This window comes from Rhineura floridana, chromosome 6, assembly GCF_030035675.1.
Source record: "Rhineura floridana isolate rRhiFlo1 chromosome 6, rRhiFlo1.hap2, whole genome shotgun sequence".
Taxonomy (NCBI): Eukaryota; Metazoa; Chordata; class Lepidosauria; order Squamata; family Rhineuridae; genus Rhineura; species Rhineura floridana.
The window spans coordinates 46906203-46927955 of record NC_084485.1 but is presented as its reverse complement, the minus strand read 5'-3'; the positions used below and the strand labels follow the sequence as shown (position 1 = coordinate 46927955).

Genomic DNA, 21753 nt, shown 5'->3' with positions numbered 1-21753 from the left:
CCCAGGGTATGGTCTGAATCACCTTGCTGAAGCTAAACAGATTTGTCTCTGGTCAGTGCCTGGATGGATGACTGCCTGGGAGCCACATGTACACTGCCTTTGGTTCCATGATGGAACAAAGGTGGGATGTATATAAAATAAAATATATAATGCACAGGGAAGGTGATGGGGGAACAGGGGACCTACAGTATATGCATTTAGGGATGGGGCACTTATGCTTCACCAGATGTTGTTGAACTCCAGCTTCTATCAGTCCCAGCCACCATGGCCAGTGGTGAAGGATGATGGGAGTTTTAGTCCAACAATATGTGAAGGGACACAAGTCTCCCATCCCTGCAGTAGAGGATGATGATTAAAAGGTTGTGCTACAGACTCCATAAAAGAGGTGGCTCCTGAGAAGTAATAGAGAGAAGTGTTGTCATGAAGGTTTTCTGGGAGGCAGCTGTGAATGACGTGAATGATTTTGCCAGCAGATGTATGAATAGAAGTGAAGGTGGTCAAGGTGTGACAATAGAAGCCTAGAAATCAGAAGATTGCAGTAGTCAAGACAAGAGGTGATCAAACTGCAAGGGGGCAGAGAGTGAGAACCATGTTGATGAACAATGGTGGGGAACCTCCAACCCACAGGCCTGATTAAGCTCAGGAGGGGTCCCAATTTGGCCTGTGAGGCTGTTTATTATGCCGTACACCCACCCCACATATGATGTCATGTGAATGGGTCTCTTGTCATCATAGTGATGTCAGGTGATTGGCAAGTGGGGGGGTTCTGTTGTAAAGGAAGAAGTAATGTGACTTGGCAGTGGACTTGACTATAGGGAGCAAAAGGGAGAGAAGAGTCCAAGATAAATCCAAGGCTTCATGAATGTTCAAATAAGTGGATGATGATGTTACTTGTCAGTGGAAAGAAGGGCTTGGGAGAAAGATAAGATGAGAAGTTTGGCCTTGGACATGTTGAGCTTGAGACAACAATCAAATATACAAGTGGATATGTCAGACAAGCAGTTAGAGATGCAGGATTCAAATGGAGAGAGAAAATTCTAGAGTAGAGAGTGGGTGTCATCAGTACTCTTCTCCTAATGAACTGTCTCTGGGCCTGGGTGACCTCATCAATTCTTTGTAGTAGTCAGGGCTTTTTTGTGTGTGACAGTACTCATTGGTATAGAGTACCAGCACCTCTTTTTTTGCTGCCCATGTCAGTTATTTGTGCTGGCACCCATGGTACTTTTATCAAGGCAACAGTACTGGCACCACATTTTTTGCCAAAAAAGCACTGGTAGTGGTGGTAGTAGTAGCAGCAGCAGCAGCAGCAGCAGCAGCAGCAGCAAAATAAAAGCCACATGATTTGATGGAGTCATTCAGGAACAGTGTAGATTTTTCTGAAGATCAGAGGATGAAGAACAGGTCCCTGTGTGACCCAAACAAAAAGGAAGAAAGCAGAGAAGAGCTTTCATCTGTAGAAATTTTGAGTGAGTATTTAAACTGGCAGGAAGATAACCAGCTGAAGACAGTGTCATGGAACCCTAGGGCATGAAAGGGAGTCAAGCAGGGAAAGATGATCAACTGTATCAGTGGAAGCAGATTTTTGGATTTGGCAGTGAAAAGATCTGCAGCGATTGCGAGATAAGAGAGGAGCTGGAGGACTGAAAGTCAAGCAGTGAGATTAAGCATCCATGTTCCAGATATTTGGAGGTAAAGGATAGGAATTGATGGGACCTGGAGAGACATGATGCATTGAGAGACTGGTTTTTGTTCTGTTCTGTTTTGTTTTAGAATAGGGAGAACAATGGCATGATTGAAAGCAGGAAGGAGTCAGAGGAAAGTGGTAGGCTTATGTGGTAGAAAGGAGATATAATGGTAGAGCATGAGGAAGATGAAAACCAGGAGTCAAGACAGAGGGGAATAGGAGCAAGGAGGAATGCAGAAGACTTTAAATAGGACAATAGAGCTTACTAGGAAAAGGAAAGATGTGATCTTTGATCTGGTATACTTTCTGTAATAGTGAACAGTACCAGTTGTTTCAAATGGATTGCAGGAAATGCCAGAATGAGCAAATATTGAGTATTCTGGATGTAGAACAGGTTTGTTCCCAAGCCAACCAGCAAGAGACAACCCTGAAATTGAATGGTGTATAACTTCTAACTTTCTTTTTCTCCTATCTGGTACCAACAAAGCATGGCTGCCAGTGAGAACATTTTTTAAAAAAATGTTGATTTCAGACAGATTAGCCTCAGGCAATTTAAGTGCTAGTGCCCTTGGTAGTCTTTCGCTGCAGTTTTCAATTTTAAAAAATGGCCCCATGTTTAAATATTAAATATTGCAGGTTGTATTTGCATAGGTGAATAGATTCTCTGCATGGGTCCAAAATTCCAAATTTGAGAAGGGGTGTTGTTTTTTAATTCTTCAAAGCATATTTGAAGGCTTGTTCATTTTACTAATTAAAACCATGTGTTAAATGAATTAAGTTATTTTTAAAATTAATATTAGCATTGACATTATTATTAGTGAATATGGTCTTCAATAAAAATAATTAAGAGAATATACATTCTGAAAATTATTATTTAGGTAACTTTTATTCTTTAAATTGAATTTGCCATTTCTCTTTTTCTGCCCCATGATTTGGGAACTCCTTTCCAGCCCTCTGTCACTTTCTGTTGTCAAATCACGTTCGGCAAGTTTAGAATCACCATTTTCAAATTTTGTAAATATCAACTCAAAACTGAGAAAACAGACTTGACTGTTCTGCTACATCACGTTTGACACTCTGTTACTACAGAATATTCTGTGGTCCTTTGGGCCCAAATTTGGGGTTTCCATCTCGTCATTTTGATTAATAATTCAAGAAGAGAGTCCTGCATTTTTGCTGTTTTGATGGTACAATCACATGTTTTGACTGGCTTTTTAACATAAAAAGACTGATTTAATTTCCCTGCGGTGGGGATGGAATGGTAAAATGACAAACCAAAAATTGGTGTCGCCATTTGAAAAGGAAACAATAAGGGCACAATTGGCAAGCCTGCTGCCCTGTGCTGCCACATTTTGGTTTTGCATCGTCCCAGAAAACACCTGATGTATCCCAGTTCAACAACCTGCTGATTACTGTTAGAGGAGCATGGCAGCCAATCTGTCATTACAGCGCTACTTGTAGTGTATGGTATTTGGATCTCATGGATTGCCAGCCTTTTAGGATACCCTAAGTTCCATATTAATGTTAGTTATGTAGCATACATTTTTATTTGACGACCATAAATATGTTGCTGAATGTTCTCCAAATTGAAAATAAAATGAAAACAAAGATGTGTAACCCAGTGCAGTGTCTGTGTAATGGAACAGTTCTGACAATAGAAAATAATTGAAGAAAGATCTTAATGCTTTAAACTAGGAGTAACTTTTCCCCGGCATGGAATAGATTAATTTTTGCCAGGTGATTAACTTCCTGGTAAGAACCATGGCCAGCTTGCATCATAACATAACTTTTGTAAGACAATAAATACAATACAATTTTAATTAAAAAGTAATATTCTCCTAACTCAGATCCAGGAGATGGTCCACTCAGACGCCACTTCCTATGAGTCCAACCATCAAGTTCCCCTGATCAATCGACCAGGGATGTTAACCGGTCACATGAGCGCCCTCAGCCAGTCACAGCTGATTTCTCAGATGGGTTTGAGGAGCGGTGTTACCCATGGTTCCCCATCACCCCCTGGAAGCAAATCTGCTACACCATCTCCCTCCAGTTCTGCTCAGGAAGAGGAGACAGAGTCACATTATAAGGTACGTGCAGCCATGCCTGTTTTGACAGACATACAGTTTGACAGTGGCAGCCAGCCTGCAATGGCGGAAGTAATGTGCAGCAGTCAGAGCAAAGACATTTTGATTTCCTTCAGAGAGACAAGAGGGGAAGAGAGAGACTTTTTCTATAACCAACTAAGGCTGTCTACCAAGAATTTTCTAAGCTAAGAAATGGAAACACATGTCAGCTTTGCAAATTATATCAAGCACAGTAGTGGTATATTGATGCATATAATAAATAGAATAATTAAGGCAGCTAATTCAGAAAAAGACTTTTCCCCCTAAATCTTTTTTGTCTTGCTGAAGATGCCAAATATATCATTTTGTACTGTCCTCCCAGGTTAGGACAGTGACAATAAATGCATAGCTTAGTATACTCACACACACCATTTTTGCCAGTTGCAAACATTTTTTCTGTAGAAGCAAAGTTCTCATATTTGTTTGGAGAGAGAAAATGGGAAAACACAATATCCAGCTGGGGTTTCACTTGCGTAGTTTGCCACCTCGTCACCCAGAATGAAATAACAGAGAAAGCTTCCACTATATTTTAACTCAGATACATTAGGCTTCAGGGGAAATTCTTACTATTCTGCTTTGGCTAGTAGTCAATAGATTCTGCTGAATGTATTGGTGTTACTGAGTAGACAAATGGACAGAGTATATGTAACATAGAAGAATTCTGTAAGATGAAAACCCTCTTCGTATTTTGGACTGTTAAGTCATGCATATCCAGTCCTCAAACCCTTGCTTTTATTGCACATTTGTAGAGAAACAAATCTACAGTAGCATTTATCTACACAATATATGTAGCCATCCTCTAATATATTACACATTGGGCATGATCTTTTATAAATTAAGCACTTTAATTTCAGTTGTAATCTGTGGTGCACCAAAGTGCTTAATCTAGGCTGGATCATGTCAGTTCTTTTTATGATTTTGATGTTTCATTGTGTGTGCTAATCAGAGTAGAACTGTTGTTACCAGTAAAAAGTGTGGGGGACAAATTGTGCAATACATTTCCCAGAGATGATAATCAGAGTTATTTTAACATTCGGGTTCTTTGGACTCTCTGACCTGGTTCATATATAATGATCAGAGTGTATGGTTTATTGGATAAACTATAGTTTCTCACACCAAGAATGGGCCTTATGTGGCTCCCTCCTTGCCCCTCCCTTTCCATCCCAGCTTTGAGGAAGATATAGTTTGTTAAGCCATAGTTTCCCATGACATCCACACTGGGAAACTATGGTTCAAGTGCTGCTTACAATCCAAAATATCAAACCAGAACCTGGGCTGATATCCTGGATTGTAAGTAGTGCCTTGGATGCCATGAAAACCTGAGTGTGATGAGGCTAGAGGGTACTCTGAGGTTGTTTGCCTCCCCACCACACCAGTTGTTTAGAATCAGTCCGAGAAGGAGTGCATGGGTAGAACAACAGTTATTTTTGCTTTATAAGCAACAAAGAAAGCAGGGTGAGGGAGTAGACAGGACAGACCAAAGGGAAAGAAAGAAATCTCAAAGGAAGATGGTGAGTCAGACAGTCAGTGTGTTTGTAGGAGGCTGTCCTCAGTCCTACCCAGTAATGAGTTGGGGCTCTTATGCCAAAGAACAAAGACCAAGAGCAGCTCTGACCCCTGTAGTAAAAGTGGGTAGAGAACACTCTGAGGGTTGTAGTCATGTGGAGAATGCCACACTGGTTTACAAACCAGGCACATGAGGGATGGAGGGAAGGGGAGGAGTAAGGAGAGACCATGTGGGCACAAAGTAGTCCATGGTTTATCAAGCTGAGATGACTACATCAGAACTAGATCTCTTAGTACACTGCCTATTTTTACCTTAGGGCATAGCTCACCTCAGCCACATCTTTGCCTTAGCATGACCAGCTCCCAGGAGTCCCTTTTGAAATAATGAAGCCTAATATTCTCACCATGCATAATAGAAGCTCCACATGGTCATGCTACCACCCTCCACCTGTATCAAGAAGAAAGATCTTGCTGGATGAACAAGTTGCAGAAGGTGGAGGACAATGAAAGTAGACAAAATACTGTAACACTCTGTGGGTTTGGGTTTTATGTTTTATATAATCAAAAAGTGTAGCCCTGGACAAAAGCAACCTAGTCATGTAAATAGGAGATGGAGAGTGGAATATTCAGAAGGTATTTTGAAGTATTCTCTTTCCTTCATGCTTTAAAGACAGAGATGGGCAACCTGGTGCCCTCCAGTATTCTGTATTACAACTCACATAATCCCTGATCATTGTCCATGTTGACTAGGACTGATGGGAGTTATCATCTAGGACCCCTGGAGGACCTAAGGTTGCCTTCCCCTGATTTAAAATCTTTGTAGGGAACTATCAATGGGTGCAGAATAGAGTGTTACATTGTGCATTTCCATTTTCTGAAGACTAATAAAGTTAAGCTTATAACAATAAAGGATAACTTAGCATATATTCCTGAGAAATAAATGTCCCTTCCAACAATAACAGGAATTGGCTATCTGCTAACGCTATCTACAGCATATTGGGAGAAGTGTGCTGAAACAAACATTTGCTAAAAGCAGTGAGAAAGGGGGGGCTTCCTCCCCTCTCCTCACTTTAGATCCAAACTACACTATGAGTCCAGTGACTCATGAAGAAACGTCACTTTAATTGGGGATCAAGTTTTCTTAAGAATTTTGGTAGGTGCAACTTGTTATGCAGTGTTGCGAAAAGGTTGCACAGGTGAAATCCCCTCTGTTACACACAGCTGTGCAAGAAATAGGAACTCTTTTGCATCTGGCCATCCAAAAGAAGGGTTCTTGATCTGTTAACTTACACTAGACAGTCAGTATAGATATCAAGCAAATCGTAAAATTCAGCTGTGGCAGAAAAGCAGTTAGTCCAAACTGGGGGGGGGGAACCTGGGGTTCTCCAGATGTTGTTGAACTTCAACATCAGCCCCAACCAACACAGGAGATTGTCAAGAAAGTTGGGAGTTGTTGTTCAGCAATGTCTGGAGGGCAACAAGTTCCTCACCCCTGGTTTAAACAACATTTTCTATTTTTGTGTTACCTGCCCAGCAGCATGACTGCTGTCTCAGGGCCTGAGACTGATCCTGTATCTTTAGGAGAAGAGAAAGTCAGCCAAGTGCAGCCAAGTGTTTTTGCAACATTGTAATGGGAAAAACCACAAGGTGGAATTCTCCCTTCCCTCTGCACGACGTTTAAAGATACAGAAGACCTCTTGGTTGCCAGGCCCAGCCTCCAAGAGGTCTTCTGTATCTTTAAAAGTTGTGCAGGGGGAAGGAGAATTCCACCTTGTGTTTTTTCCCATTACAGTGTTGCAAGAACACCTGCACTTGGCTGACTTTCTCTTCTCCTAAAGATACAGGATCAGTCTCAGGCCCTGAACCTGGCAACCCTACTGCTATCATATCCCAGTTTTCCTAAAAGCACTGTAATGTAGAAGAACTGCATTTTGACACCTTTATCACAAGGCTGTCTTTTAATTTCAGTCAGTCAGTATGATTTTTCTAAGTCAGAAGCTTGGGGCTGTTGCAGCAAAACATGGGATGAAACTACCACATGCAAACGCATGCACACACAATTCTTCAGCCCTGGCCAACGTGAGTGGCAGGGCTTCAGATGCAGCTCTGCCAGTCTGTTCAATCCCATCACTCCAGATGGGAGTTAGAATTGTTCTCATGGTCAACAATGGAAACATCAATTGTTTAGTGGTAAAATGTTATCAGTGAAAATTCCTTCCCTCTTGAGAATTCTGTGTCCAATGAAAATGCACTGTAGGCAGCTTAGCTTATTGATATTGGAATGTCTTTTCCTCTGGGAAAAGACTTATTGTAATCGTTGGACAGATGAGACATTTGTTCTGGGGCTTTTAATGGCCTTTCAGAACGGTCCATCAATGCCCCTTCTTGTTTTTCTTCTGAAAAAAAAGTTCTGTTTGCACAGGTCTTTGGTGTCTGAGAGGAAAAGAACAAGCAATGTCAATTACTTTGTGTACTGTTTTAATTTTTTGATGTGTGGATATGCTATGCTAGTAATACTCTCTATTTGAATTAAGTTTCACTGATGGTTTCCTTTTTGTTTTGGTTTTTGTAAGTTGCTTTGAATGAATTGATTATATTAATCAAATGATTTTTTTGGTGGGGGGAGTAATCTAGCAGCAAATGGCTGAGTGGTCTAACTGATGTTACTAGTACTTATGCCTGTGAGGAGCCAGTTGAAGCACAGGAGATGGTAGTGATGCTAATAAAGCAAAAACGGAGCTGGGTAGATCTGTCTGGTAGTATATATAGGCAATCAAGGAATAGGTATGGAGGGGATGCAAAGCCTCCATGCAGAACAGATCTGGCCTTTGTCTAGACTCACTAAGGCCAACCCTGATGAGATTATCCTAATATATGTTTTGGATGGGTCTTCTACAGTAGAATAAAATATTGGCGTTTCTTCTTCGTTAAAACATGAAAACCATTTTGAACATGTTCATAATTTACAGTGCCACTAAAAACTTGATATCACAAAAGGCCATTTTTTATTGTTGTTTGCTGGTCTGGTGCATGAACTTTAATCCATTATTGCTTGATGTTCATGGCATGTTATCAGGGACTCAGTGCAGTAGCAAATATGACAGGGATGCATTGTGCTACAAAGGCTTTTAAGGTCTGGGCTACACCAAATGATGGGTGAAATCTCACCAGCCCAGTAAAGCTTCAGCAATGATGGCAACCTGATCTATCCTCTGCATGCCTTCATGCAATTGATAATCACTACTATACTCTTAATTTCAAGCTTTAAAAACATTGCAGACATATACTTAGAGGTTTGCTTTTCTCATATTTATTGTACCAAAAAAAAAAAAAACAGTTTGTGGGAGGGTTCTCTTTCATCAGTAAAAGGATCCAAGTTTGTCTTGTATATGTGAATCTAAGAACAGTGCAAGAAGACGTCATGACCTGAGGTAACTTCATTCCCTCTAGAGGATATTGCAGATCTTTGCCAAAGTTCTGCTTGCTACCAACACTGCAGTTTATGGCTGATTCTCATAATTGTGTTTTCATATGTACAGAACCAGATGCATGTACAAAGACATACAGGTTTTGAAATCTGGGCTTGTATTTTTCATGTTAGGAATGGATGCCCTCCCTGGTGTGTGTGTTAAGTGCGTTCAAAGCATATCTCCCCCAAAAGGATTCTGAGAGCTGTAGCTTACCCCTCACAGAGCTACAATTCCCAGCATCCTTAACAAATTACAGTTCCCAGTGTGCTTTGGTGTGTCTGTGTTTTGAATGTGCTTTAAAGGAATGGTGTGCATGCAGCCACAGCCATTTCCACTGTCTTAATCATATCCAACTATGTCCATCCGCTGATGGAACCTACCAATCAGTGGAGCAGGGGAGGAGACAATTTTCAACAATTCCCCTTCCCACTGAGTGGAGTTAGGAAAGTGCAGTAGGGAAATTGCTGATAATGCCTCCCTCCCATGTTCCACTGACATACAATAGGGCCCCGCTTATACAGCGGCTCCGTTCTGGACCCCCGCCGTAAAGCAGAAATTGCCGTAAAGCGGAACCCCATTGACTTTAATGGGGCATGTTGCGTGAAAATGACGCCAAAATGCCGCAAAAGCGGCTTTAAAAGAGGGGAGGAAATCTGCCGCATTAGCGGAATGCTGGGAAACGGAGTGCCGGGAAGCGGGGCCCTACTGCATTCCATCTGTCAGCAGAGAAACACCATTGGATTCCACTCCATGAGATATTTGTGTCCTCATGCATGAGACGTGTGTTTTGACAGGGCTTCTAAACAAGTCAGTCCCCAGAGCAAATCTTCCCAAACATTTTAATAAGAATTCCCAAAGGAATATTGCCATGAATCTATTCTCTGATTTGGATTAGTCCTATTAGCCCTGTTGCATTTTCTCCATTAACAGGAGAACTGGGAACCCATCCACAAAGCTGCATGACCCCACTGATAGGTGGCATTGGCCCTGTATTTTTCTTCTGATAGTTTTTACCAGTTGAAATCATGATTTTCACAGAATAACAGTTTTTCTGTTTCCCCTTATTACCCATGACTTTAGATTCAGTTTTTAATTAATGGTTGTAGAACTAAAAAAGGTACGTTCCATAAGTAACATCCACATAATTTAATACTTAATTACTGAATGCAATATGCTCTTGGTTTAGTATTTTACTAATTAATTAAATTATTAGAAGGGCTGAGCTGAAAGGGGGAGGTTTCTTGAAAACATTTGGCAACTGCAAGAAGTGCCACCCTTTTGAAGGCTTTTCAGAGGTCAAAAGGCAAGGAAATGGCCGCCTGGCTGCCCTGATCACAAGGCTGACAACAGTGAGAGTGACTGTGGGAAGCTACTGGGGCCCCTTCCCAAGCAGCATCATGGTGCCTGCACTTTTGTGACAGCCAAAGTTAGTCCTGCTAGGATCTGATTTAGCCGTGCTACACATGGTCAGATGGCTGCACTGGGATACTGGCAAGAAGCTCTGTTCACAAACAAACAGCAGGCAGCAAAGGGCTCTCTCGCATGCCAGCCCATCAGGCAGAAAAAGGCACGGCTGGTAGTCATGAGGCCCAGTGAGAGATGGAGAGAGGAAAAGGGCTTAAATAGCCCTGTGGCATTCAGGTAGAAGTAAAGGGCGTTGGAATATTCATCCTCCCTCCAAATCCATACTTTCTTGTGGACAAACAACTGGAACACTCTCGTTTTTAAATTAAATGTGAACATTTGGCATAGCCCTAGTTATTACGTATCAAACATTCCCAGCTTTTCATTGCCATATAAACTAGAACTGGGCCAGTTTTTGTTTTTCCCACCATTTTTCAGCAATTTGGGGTGGTGAGGTGAAACAAAATCTGTCTCAAGAAGGAGTGGGAGAGTGGGATGGGTTTGGTTTACCTTGCTGCCTTAAACAAGGTAATAAGGGTTTTTACCTTTCTTTTATACGGTAAGAAAAGCCTTCTGGGGCCTTACAGTATAATCTGCAAATCCCTCTACTCAACAAGGGGGAATAGGGAGAGGGAGCCTTCCCTTCACCCCTGAAGCAACTGTGGTGGGGGAGGGGAATATTGGTCTCACAGCCCAATATCTCTCAGGGATAACCAGAGGGCTGGACAAGCTTGTTGGGGGAGGTATTTGGGAATTGTGGAGGAAGGAGAGCAAAGGATCCTCTTGATTCCTTTGCCTGCCGTTCCTCCCCTCCTGCAGTTCAGCCCCCCCCCACATCCCATGATCCCATTTATTTCAGAAGGGTCCACATCCACACTTGTTTTAAATATTAATTACCCTGGTACATGCTGATAATTATGGCTTCTTCTTTTCTTGGCATACAGCTTACTTTTTGGCCCAAATCTGCTTCCTTTTGTCCCTTCTTTTCTATGCAATTAAGAACCGTATAAATTACATCTATACTTTCGTAAAGTAAAACATCATCATGAATACCCCCCCCAATAATAGGGTGCACCTTTCACCTTTCAGAATTCAATCCAATCTTAAAAATTAAATGTATTGTTGGTGGAATGGAGGAAAGAGGGAGAGAAGTCTTGTGCCTTGTTACGAGTGGACAGCTGTCCATTTGACAAATGGCAGCACATGAAGAATAAGCTTAATGGCTGGTCAGGAGTGGATGAGCAGAGAACATTATTAGTCCTGCCCTGCCCACTTTTCTCAGACTTTGCCCAATAAACATGAATTATTTTGCACTTCAAGCACTTTTGGCAGAAATACTTGCAAAAACTACCCTTGCAAAGTCTCTCCTGTTGGCTGAGTGACTGACATATTGGATTACTGATTTTATTCCTTAATGATTTGGTATTCAGATTTCATTCTGTCCTAACTTTGGAGAGTGCTTTTTTCCTTCCTCTCTTCAAAATGCATATTCTTGCTAAAGTTTATATCCACTATACATAGCAGAGTTGCTCAAGTGCGTAAAATACCTGCTATCAAGGTATCAAGGAGTTATGAGTCTAGCTTCATTCAGAGAGGCCTGTCCATCCTTTGAAAACAGGCCCTATCTTTTCACACATATAGTTTTAGGTTGTGTTCTGTGCTGAGTAGTTTGACTTTGTTATTTTTTAGGGAAGTAGGGATTGCCTTGCTATGTCATCTTGATGATTAGCTACCTGATATATATATAATATGCAGAATTTCCCCATCCCCACCCCATCTTGCATAATAACAGACTTGCAGTGTGTAAAAGGTTACTGCAGGCAAAATGCTGTGTTTTGTTGGGGATGCACATTTCTCGCCAGAGACAGGTAGCTCCTCATACTTGACAGCAGAAACTGAAAGGAATCTGCCCTAGATCTCATTGTTTCCTTTGTTTTCCTGTATACAGCAGCATCTAGCAACAATCTGGACACACTGATGGGTTTGTGCACGCAGATCTACAGTTCCACATGTGCAAAGACACCCCCCCAGCATTGTATCTACTGCAAATTAGTTAAAAAATAAGTGCAAAGCAATAAATGCATTTTATTTATTTATTTATTTATTTATTTGATTGTTATACCATTCTTCCACCTAATTGGGAGCCCAGAGTGGTGCACAGCATAATTAAACCATCAACTTAAATTAAATTCATAACTCCATTTAAAATAGCAAACATGATGTTATAATATTGTAGTCCCACTTGCACAACTATTAGGCCCTAACGCACTTAGTTCCTAAAGGCCCAGGTGAATAATATGTCTTTATCTGGTGTCTGAAGGCCAGCAATGACAATCATATGTCTCCAGCATGGGAGTTTTAAAGTCTGGAGTCATAGCTTATACATAACACTACTGTAGCATACTTTAAATGATGTGATTAGAGCAAGTTACATGTTAAAACTACAAACTTACTTGTAAGAAAGGCAGTATATAAATGCAATTGGTCAAGTTGTATGTGGAACAACTCTAAAGAGGAAACTCTGTTCTTACTTTTTATTTCCTTTTCATACCAGTAATTTTCTGTGTGATTTGCTCAATTTTTCCCTCTCTCCTTTTGTATTCTTTTCTCTTCTGGGTTTTAATGGTAAGGGATATCTTTTGCTATGGATGATTAAAAAAAACCCCACTGCAAGCTTATAAATTGCCCATCATCACTAATCATCCTTTCCAGGTGAGGAGGGACAGAAAGGTCAGCCTGTTTCCATCCTGGTTCCATTCTTTCACAAAACTGGCTCCATGTTACCTGTTTGTGAGCAGATCCTTTAGGAAATCAACCTGGTTTTACAAAAATAAAAGTACTTATAAAGTAGTCCAAGGGCTGCCTCTGTCTTCTATTCTTTAACATTCTACAGCTGCTTAGAGCAGCTGATACCTCCTATGTGCTCATGTGGTAGAAAAAATGTTTTAAAATGCTCCCATAAAGTGACTGTAATGCACCCTCCCTTCCTGGAGGGGAAGATGGCTGCCCCTATGTACCTGCCCCCGTGCAGCCATCTTTTTTTCCCCATACAATATCCCTGGTAGCCTCACAAGCACATTCTTTCAGGTCTTTTGTCCAGGTTCACATAAATACATGTAGCTAGTTTTAGAGCAGGGATGGGGAACCTCTGCCCCTCCAGATGTTGTTGAACTCCCAACTCCCACCAGTCCTAGCCAGCATGGCCAGGTTGTAGTTCAGCCATAGCCAGCATGGAAGCTGTAATCCAGCAACTTCTGGAGGGTCACAGGTTCCTCACCCCTTTATTAAAAGAATCAGTATTGCTCACAGCACATAATATGCAAAAATCTGCATAGTTTTCTGAATTTCAGAAACAAGACTGTTGCTAATGGAAGAGCTTAGGGCTTTGTCTAACATACAGCAGAATTAGGTGGAGACTTCTAAGGTGGTAGAATGGACTGTGTCACTAATGAATGCTGGAGGCTCACATTTTTGAGTGATCTCCTAAAGAAAAATCTTCCTGCAAATGGCACAACAGGAGCAGGCTGGCACAGTGCTAGTGTTGTAGCTGTTGTTTTGCAGAGAGTATTTATATGGGGGCTTATTTAAAAATGCCACCTCCCTCTCCTGCAGTCTGAAATATTAAAGTTTCCCCCTTGAGGATTCTATCACCTCCTTCTGCTGTATAACTGGACCTTGTTAAAAAGGCTGTCAGATGATGAAAATTTCAATGAGCTCAAAGCTGGACTCAGTGTGTCTGGAAAAAGAAAAGGGAAAGATGTTAAAACTTCTGTCAGTAGGTTATAGTGAAATGTATGATGTGTTGAATGAAGCCTGCAGCGAACTGGAAATGACTGCAGAGATCACAGGCAGAAAAAGTGAGAGGGGTTGGTTAGTGAAAGAAACTTGAAACTCCCCCAGAGAGATGTTTTGCCAGAATCGCTGAGGGAGATTACAGGTCCGTAGGGGAAAGCAGAGGAGCAGAAATATCTGATATTTCTTACAAACTTTGTTGCTTTTGATCTTTAGCCTTGACGTTCATAACAGAGAACGAAGGAAGCATAGCTACACCCACACAGAAAGCAGTTTTGACATTTGTAAATCTCAGCAACACAGAGGCAAGTGAAAGAAATTGCAGAGTGATGCTAGAGTATAGAGAAGGTTAAAGTTCAGTGCCAAGAATGGAACTCTTTGACTGCTGCTTAGAAATGAGAAATGAAGGGTCTCTCTCCCTCTCTTTTGCACACACGCCCATTCACAGAGAGTCTGTGCAAGTGATCAACCCACAGGCTGCAAAGAATCCTAAAGTAGCTGGTGCAGGAAGCCAAGTAAATAGTGCCTGGGCTTCACTGTGGGGAGGACATGCTCAACTAAACTAATCATTACTGTCTCTGGAGAAGTGACAATATGAGCAACAAAGAGTGCAGTAGGCCCATTAATCAGACTTTGAGGAGGGATTTGATACAATATATAGCTCTAAAAAGTGTGTACAAGGTTAACAGTACAATATCAATTATTATTATTTATTTCTATAGCAGCATCAGTATACAAGGCCCCTGCCTGCAAAATCAATGGCAGGATCTTAAAAAAATACAAGATGCAAGCTAGGACTGAGGGGAGATAACAGAGCACTTTCTCCCAATTTGTTCACACCATTCACTGATGGGGAATGACCATAGCTTTACATGCAGAATCCCCAACATCTCCAGAAGTGGCTGGGAATGATTCCTGCCTGAAAACCCTGAAGAATCTCTGCCAGTCAGTGTAGACAGTGTTGAGCTAGACTAATAATCTGACTTAGTATATGGCAGTTCCATCGATGTCACCAAAGTCTGCAGTTCCCTGACTTGGAATATGAACCTTACGTCACCTAGGATTCTTACTGGGTTAGGATTGTAATCTGAGCTGAAGAACTCCTCTCTCCCTCTCATGCCTCACTTACTCACCTTCTGCATCCACTCACTTACCATTGCCCTTCTCTTACTTGGTTGCTGTGGCAGTTGCAGCAGGTCTCTCCCCTTTCCCCTTGGCTGCATGTTTATCAGTTGATGACTGCACCATTAAATGGCAATTTACATATATGAACGGGCCATCACTGGCCAAACTGCATGTTAACATTAACCTTCTGCAGATGATCTTCATCTTAGTCAAATAAATACATGGGGGAGGCTGTGGGGAACAGTGTACTGTCTCTGACATGGACACCCACTGCTGTTATGGTCATCCTCCATGAGTTGGAGGTTGAACATCTGAAGTTGTGAGCTTCCTGTGCTCATGATTTCCCTGAGTTCCTAATTATCCCAGGTTCTAAAACACCTGGGGAGCCTCTATGAGTACAGGAGTCTCCCCACTTCAAAATAGTGACCTGGGATCGGAGCTGGTGTGCTGGTCCCCACTGTCCCCCCCCCCCAGAAGCAGAGCAGCAGAAGAGGGCTGTTATCTTGTGCCACATAAACCATAAGTGCTTTCAAATAAAGATTGTTAATAAATTCAGCTGTTGCTCTTCAAATGTTTGAGTAACTGAATAACAAGAAATCAAAAAATATGCATGCATGGGTGAACCTACCCTTAGCATAACAACAAAAGTTGGTGGCACTTGCAGACATTTGTATAAAGACCAGCTGTGGGATAGTAAAGATGTCAAAAAGTCAGAACTATAAGTGGAAAATCTATGAAAGGAATTATAGGACTGTCTGTATTTAGTGGCATCATACATCCTTAAGAACTAAAGATCATAAGGAACTATATGGAAGACTACTGATAATGGGTTCATAGTTTTCTTGAGTCATTCACTTTCCCCTCCTCCCATTTCAAAACTGACTTGACTTTTTAATCTCAATCAAGATTGAGCTGAAGGGCAATGATTAATGTTTCTGTCTTGACTTTTGGCAGGTAACTGGAGAGAAGAGACCACTGACAGATCTGGGCAAAAAACCCAAAAACCAAAAGAAGAAGAAAAAGAAGGATCCCAATGAACCCCAGAAGCCAGTGTCTGCTTATGCCCTGTTTTTCAGAGACACCCAAGCAGCTATCAAAGGACAAAACCCCAACGCTACCTTTGGGGATGTATCAAAAATTGTTGCATCAATGTGGGACAGTTTAGGAGAAGAACAAAAACAGGTAAATTCCTTATTCGCCTTACCAGTGAATGTTTGTTTGTTTTTAAAATGCAGCACTTATTTTATTTTCAAGGATAAAAATGTCTACACCGTTTTGTTTGGTTTTATGTGTATTATTGTCTGGAACAATTAGAGTTACCAATTTGCCTTTTCTTCTTCAGAGTAAAAGCTAATATTTCCAGCAAAAGCCTTGCTTGGAAAAGAAAAAAAAACACCTCAGAATATTTGTGCATCTTGTAAATTGAGAATGTGTGAACATAGGGAGGATCTTAAATGCCAAAAATTCATGCCATTAGTTTGTTTTCAGATTGATGTTTTTGTTATTGATGATGTTGTGTAAAAACTCCCTTTGTAGTATTTTTCTGGTTCTCATTTGAACAAGTATGAACTGGTTTGTATATTTTAGAGACGCCTCCTACAGACTTAAGACCAGTTCACTTTCTACACTGTGGCAGGATTTTGCAAAAACCCACTTTTTTTAGGATCAGGTAATCACATGTAATATGTGTAATCACATGTAATATGTGCAACAGCATCTCATATATCCACTGAGGAATTATTTAGCCAAATGATGCAGCTTATGAGTAATTAGCTACACTATGCCCTTTGTTATATCTCATAATGAGAGGAAGTCTGTAGCTGCTTTTTAAGTCTGCATTTGTCAGAATTTCTCCTGTATAGAGAGATCACACAGCAATTAAAAGGCAGAAGTGATTTCATGAAACTTTTCATTAAAAGATAGCAGCTATTATTAAGCAAGCAAAATGAGCATCACTTTGAATTTTGGCAGGTCTGAGGACTGCATCCCCTTGAGGGTCCCTGCTAGCAATATACAGGACTGTCTTCTCTCTTTCCACTTCAAACACGATGATACCTTGGAACATAACAAAGCTGCCGTATACTGAATAAGACCAATGGTCCATCTAGCTCAGTATTGTCTTCACTGAGTGACTGTGGTCCTCCACAGTTTCAAATAAGGAACATTCCCAGCCCTACCTGGAGATGCTGGGAATTGAACCTAGGACCTTCTGCATGCAAAGCAGTCAGATGCTCTACCATTGAGCTGCAGGCCTTCCCATGCTCCACACAGAGCTGCCATTGCAATCCAGGCAAGCGAAAGGGGGACATTCTGCTAGTTCAGTAGCAACAATTGGATTTACTTGAGCAGGGAAATGTCTTCCTCCCTGCCCAAACCAAGCTTCCGTGGACTTGACAAGCTGCAGTAGAGGCAGCTCACTTGGGTTTGCCTTGTGTGGGGAAAGGAAGCTGTATCTCTCGTACATACCCAGTTGGCTGTGAGCAAGGTGCCCGTGCTAGTAGTGTCCAATGCAATGGGGTAGCACTGCTCAACTGGCTTCCTGTTATGGCGGTTGCTGCTGGTAATTGAGAGGGAGAGGCTGTGGGAAGGTTGGTTCAGTGCAGGTCAGAGCTAATCCAATGCTCCTGCCACTGTGCCCACGCCGACCTCCCCTCTGCCTCTGCCGCTTGGTTACTGTCAGCAACCTCAGCATTGGGAAGCCAGGTAAATAAAGCCACGCTGCTCCGCTCCACCCCAGGAGCCTCTCCTGGCCTATGCCACTGTGGAAATGCAAAGAGGGAGCGGGGTATGCCTGCAGGATGAGTGATGGGCTAACCAGGACAGAGAAGCAGTTCCACCCATGTGCTCTGCACTGAATTTCTATCTCATACTTTAATATTACAGTGTATTTTCTAAATAGAATTTTTCCTGGTTTTGCTGATTCATAATTTTGAGAGGACATAAATTAGTGCAGGGGTACTAACATGGTGCCCTCCAGATATTGCTGGACTACTATTCCCATCATCCCTGACTATTGGCCATGCTGGCAGGAACTGATGAGCGTTGTAGTCATACCATCTGGAGGACACCATGTTGGCAATGCCTGAGGCCATTGTCTCTATGCACCAGTTGTGTTAAGGCTTTGAACAAGGCTAGAAAATGTGTATTTAAAATGAGATTATCCAAGAAACCTTCTTACACTCACCCCATGGATGTGGGTAGCAGCATTTCTGGGCTGAAAATCTTTAACTGGTAAATTCAATGGCTCAGTGTCAGAGGACAACTGTGTCCTTAATGGCAACTTTTATGTTCTCTTCTGGTTGTACTGAATTTAAGCCTCCAAAAAAAAAATCCAGGCATACAAGACTCAAATATGTTCTGAGAGTTTAGATCCTCCTGCTGGAAGGGTTCCATGTGGTTAGATCTAGGAAAGGAGAAGCAGGTGGAGCAACTCATTTAAATTAAAATGTGCTTGAAAATGGCTCTGCATTTTATATTGTTTGTGTAGGTGACAAGTACCATGAATATATTTAACTTTAATGAGGCTAAAGTGTTTCTTTTTAATTCTGATGTAGTTTTCTAACTTTCTTTCACTTTAATGGAGTATTGATGATTTTGCATTACTCTTTGGCTGAGTACAGATACTTATTTCAATATAGCAATTTAGGATTGTCCCTCCCCCACTTTACTGATACTTTGGTATTAGCCCCTCTGATCCAGTACTAGAAACTTAATAATTTGGAAAATACAAGAGAGGAAATGGAGGACCTCATTCCAACCAGGGGATCAATTCTTCATCAAATTCCTAATTGCAACCACTTCCCATGGTCACATGCAATGCAAGTCAACAAAGTAGGGAAATTGACCAAAACAACTGCATCTAGTCTTGTTCATTTCTAAAGGAATTGTTGGTTGGTTCCTTCTTGAATATGCTGGAGCGGGGGTGGGGGGAAACATGTGACATGCCAGAGGTTGTTAGACTTCCATTAGCCCTAACCAGCATGGCCAATGAACAAGGATGATGGGAATTATAGTCCAACAACTTCTGGTGAGCCACAGATTCCCCAGATGTGTTCTAGAGAGAGACATTGAGCACAGTTCAAAGAAAAGTAAATTTCAAAGAATAAGAAAACCTAAAGGTCTACATCATAGCAGACATCTTTTATCTGCCTACAAACATTTTTTCAAAATTATAAAAGCTGCTTTAGACATGGCAGATGGTAATCATTAAGCATTTCATAGGCACAATCCAGGTCCCTGAAACAGTCATGCATGCATGTATTACGGTAGCTCTCATCTCACTTGTAAAGGTTATGAATGTATTATACATATATATTCCCTCTTTCAGTCTGTCTTGTTTCTTCTGCTAGAGTCATGTGGAGCTATATACTCTGTGGGTATCTTTCTAAAGTGCAGTCAATCTCTGGTTTTGGCACACTGAAATCTTGTGTGTGTAGGAGGAATCATGAAAAATTAGTGGTTGGATGACCTTACCTTTGAATTACCTTGGATTAGGTATAATTTGATCACTTGATACTAGCCCCATTTGGAAATTATTCCTTCCACACAATTAAGATCGTGGTGCTATGCACACTAGCCCAACCCCTATGTGTTCCACCACCATACTGTCCACAGATTCGGGGCTTGTCTGCAAAAGAAACCCTGCTGAGCACACATGGGCTGTCCCCATGATTGGGAAATATGATTGTGCAGAGTTCCCAATCACAGGAAGAACCTACACAAGTTCAGAACACTTTCCTTTTGCAGACAAGCTCCCAATGTGTGGACATCATGGGGCCAGGAGAGCCATCATGTATAATCTCTCTCTGTCTCTCTCTGTCTCTCTCTTAATCACATGAAGAGAATAACACATATCAAAACATTGAGAGTCTAGTCTGTCTATGAGAGCTCCCTTGGTATGAAGGAGCTTGTGACCAGGAATATGTTTCTTAGCTAGATCTCTGTAAGTTAGCACAGTTTCTGGGAAAGATGCAAGCTTCAACCAGACAGCCACCAACCCTTTTTTGGGAGGGGGGGTAAGTGTAGGTAGGGCTAGGAGTTAGAGTGGTTACCTGCAATTCCTCAGTCACTGGAAATACATCTGAAGTGGGAAGGGGTGCTGAGGGCTAGTGGGGCAATACTGCAATTTTAATGGGATTTTCCCTTGGGAGCACTCTTCTCCTGGGAATTTTGTTTGATCTTCATCTCTTGCTGGGAATGAGAGCAATCACTGTCTGTTTTGTTTTGTCTTAGGCCTGATTCACGTAACTATGTTTATCATACAGCAGTATGTAATACCTGCACAGCTCAGCTGAGGTGTGGATTCATATGCAGAAGATCCCATCTCCAATTAAAAGGAGCTAGAGCCAGTGGGATGTAGACGTTACAGCATTGGGCATATACCTGTGTGCCTATCCCTACCCATATCATAAAGCTTACTGGGTGACCTGGTGCTATAGTTCAACCAAACCTATCTTGCAGGATTATTATGAAGATCAAATCAGGGCCTGTATGTCACCCTGAGCTCTGTGGAGGAAGGATGGGATAAAAATGTGATAAAATAGTAATGAAGACAGAAAAGCTGTGAAAGATTTAGCCTGAGACCTTTGAGAGCTACTGCCCTACATAGATCAATTGTCTCACTTGTCAATAGGCAGAGCTTTTTTGTCGTGTGAACAGAGAACTTGTCACATGGATCAACCCAACCTCAACAATGAACTGCCTTCCTTATATGTAAGGAGATCTGAACCGTTCTCTCTTTGTTTAGGGAAGTGTGATATGAAACAGTTTAAGTAATTCTTTACAGTATGTCAAAGAGTAGCCGATTTCAGTAAACAAGTTTCTGCTTTTATAAATTTGTTTTGAGATCTATTTGTTGTACTTTCACCAAACTTTGCAGATTAATTGTAAACTTACTGTACCTAGTTTGCTGGATTGGCAATTGTAGGAATTCTGTTAAATTGTCTTGTGTTTTTTCTGCTGTTAGTTACAGAACCAGTGTCTTATATGAAAAGTGGTCAGGAACCCAGGGCTTGGAACAGCTTGGAATACATGAGAGTAGAGTTGTTGCCTTGCTGAGTCATTCATATCTGATGTCAGCTGATTTTCTATCAGCATTTTCATTTGGCAGTGCAATCTCTTAAGCAGCCTCCCCTAAATTCACTCTTCACTGCACCATTATTCACACTGGTCAGTGATCCTCTCAACAGGGTGACAAAGGGCAGGTCCATAAAGTTCTCTCTTCCCCCTTGCAGACTCAATTAGTGCACAATTTAGCAAGCTGGAATGCTTAATATTTTTCTACAGCTGGCTAGGTGGCAGATAAGAATTGTTTTGATGGACGCTCAACCTGGCACTGCTACAAACTAGAACGAAATGCCATCCATTTGGCAAGTGCCCTGTTCAGCACAAAATGGGTTAAGCATTTTTAGGGCTGCTAATTGGCTGCATACATTTGAAGTCTCAAAGCCAGAGAGGTTTGTGTGCTTTTGAACAGGTGCTGCTGCTCCCACAAAGCAAATTTACTTTCTTCCCACTTACAAAATAAACACTGTCAAGACTGCTTCTTTCGCATTGCAGTTTTATTATTTTATTTTAGTTCTTGCTCACATTTGCTGGAAGGCAAACCTAGAGAGGGAAGCATTTTCTTTCTAATATAAGGGGAAAAATA

At 41.5% G+C, this 21753-nt stretch overlaps 1 protein-coding gene across 10 annotated transcripts in view; it reads left to right on the top strand.

The window, feature by feature from the left end:
• Positions 1–21753, top strand: part of TOX2 (TOX high mobility group box family member 2) — a 351224-nt gene that overhangs the window by 280051 nt on the left and 49420 nt on the right. For 8 of the 10 annotated variants that reach the window (XM_061631668.1, XM_061631663.1, XM_061631661.1 and 5 more), the window contains 2 exons: positions 3532–3771; positions 16059–16286. In XM_061631668.1, the coding sequence (XP_061487652.1) occupies positions 3532–3771; positions 16059–16286 (468 nt within the window). The remainder of the gene's footprint in view (positions 1–3531; positions 3772–16058; positions 16287–21753) is intronic. The other 2 variants (XM_061631669.1, XM_061631670.1) reach the window with 1 other exon arrangement.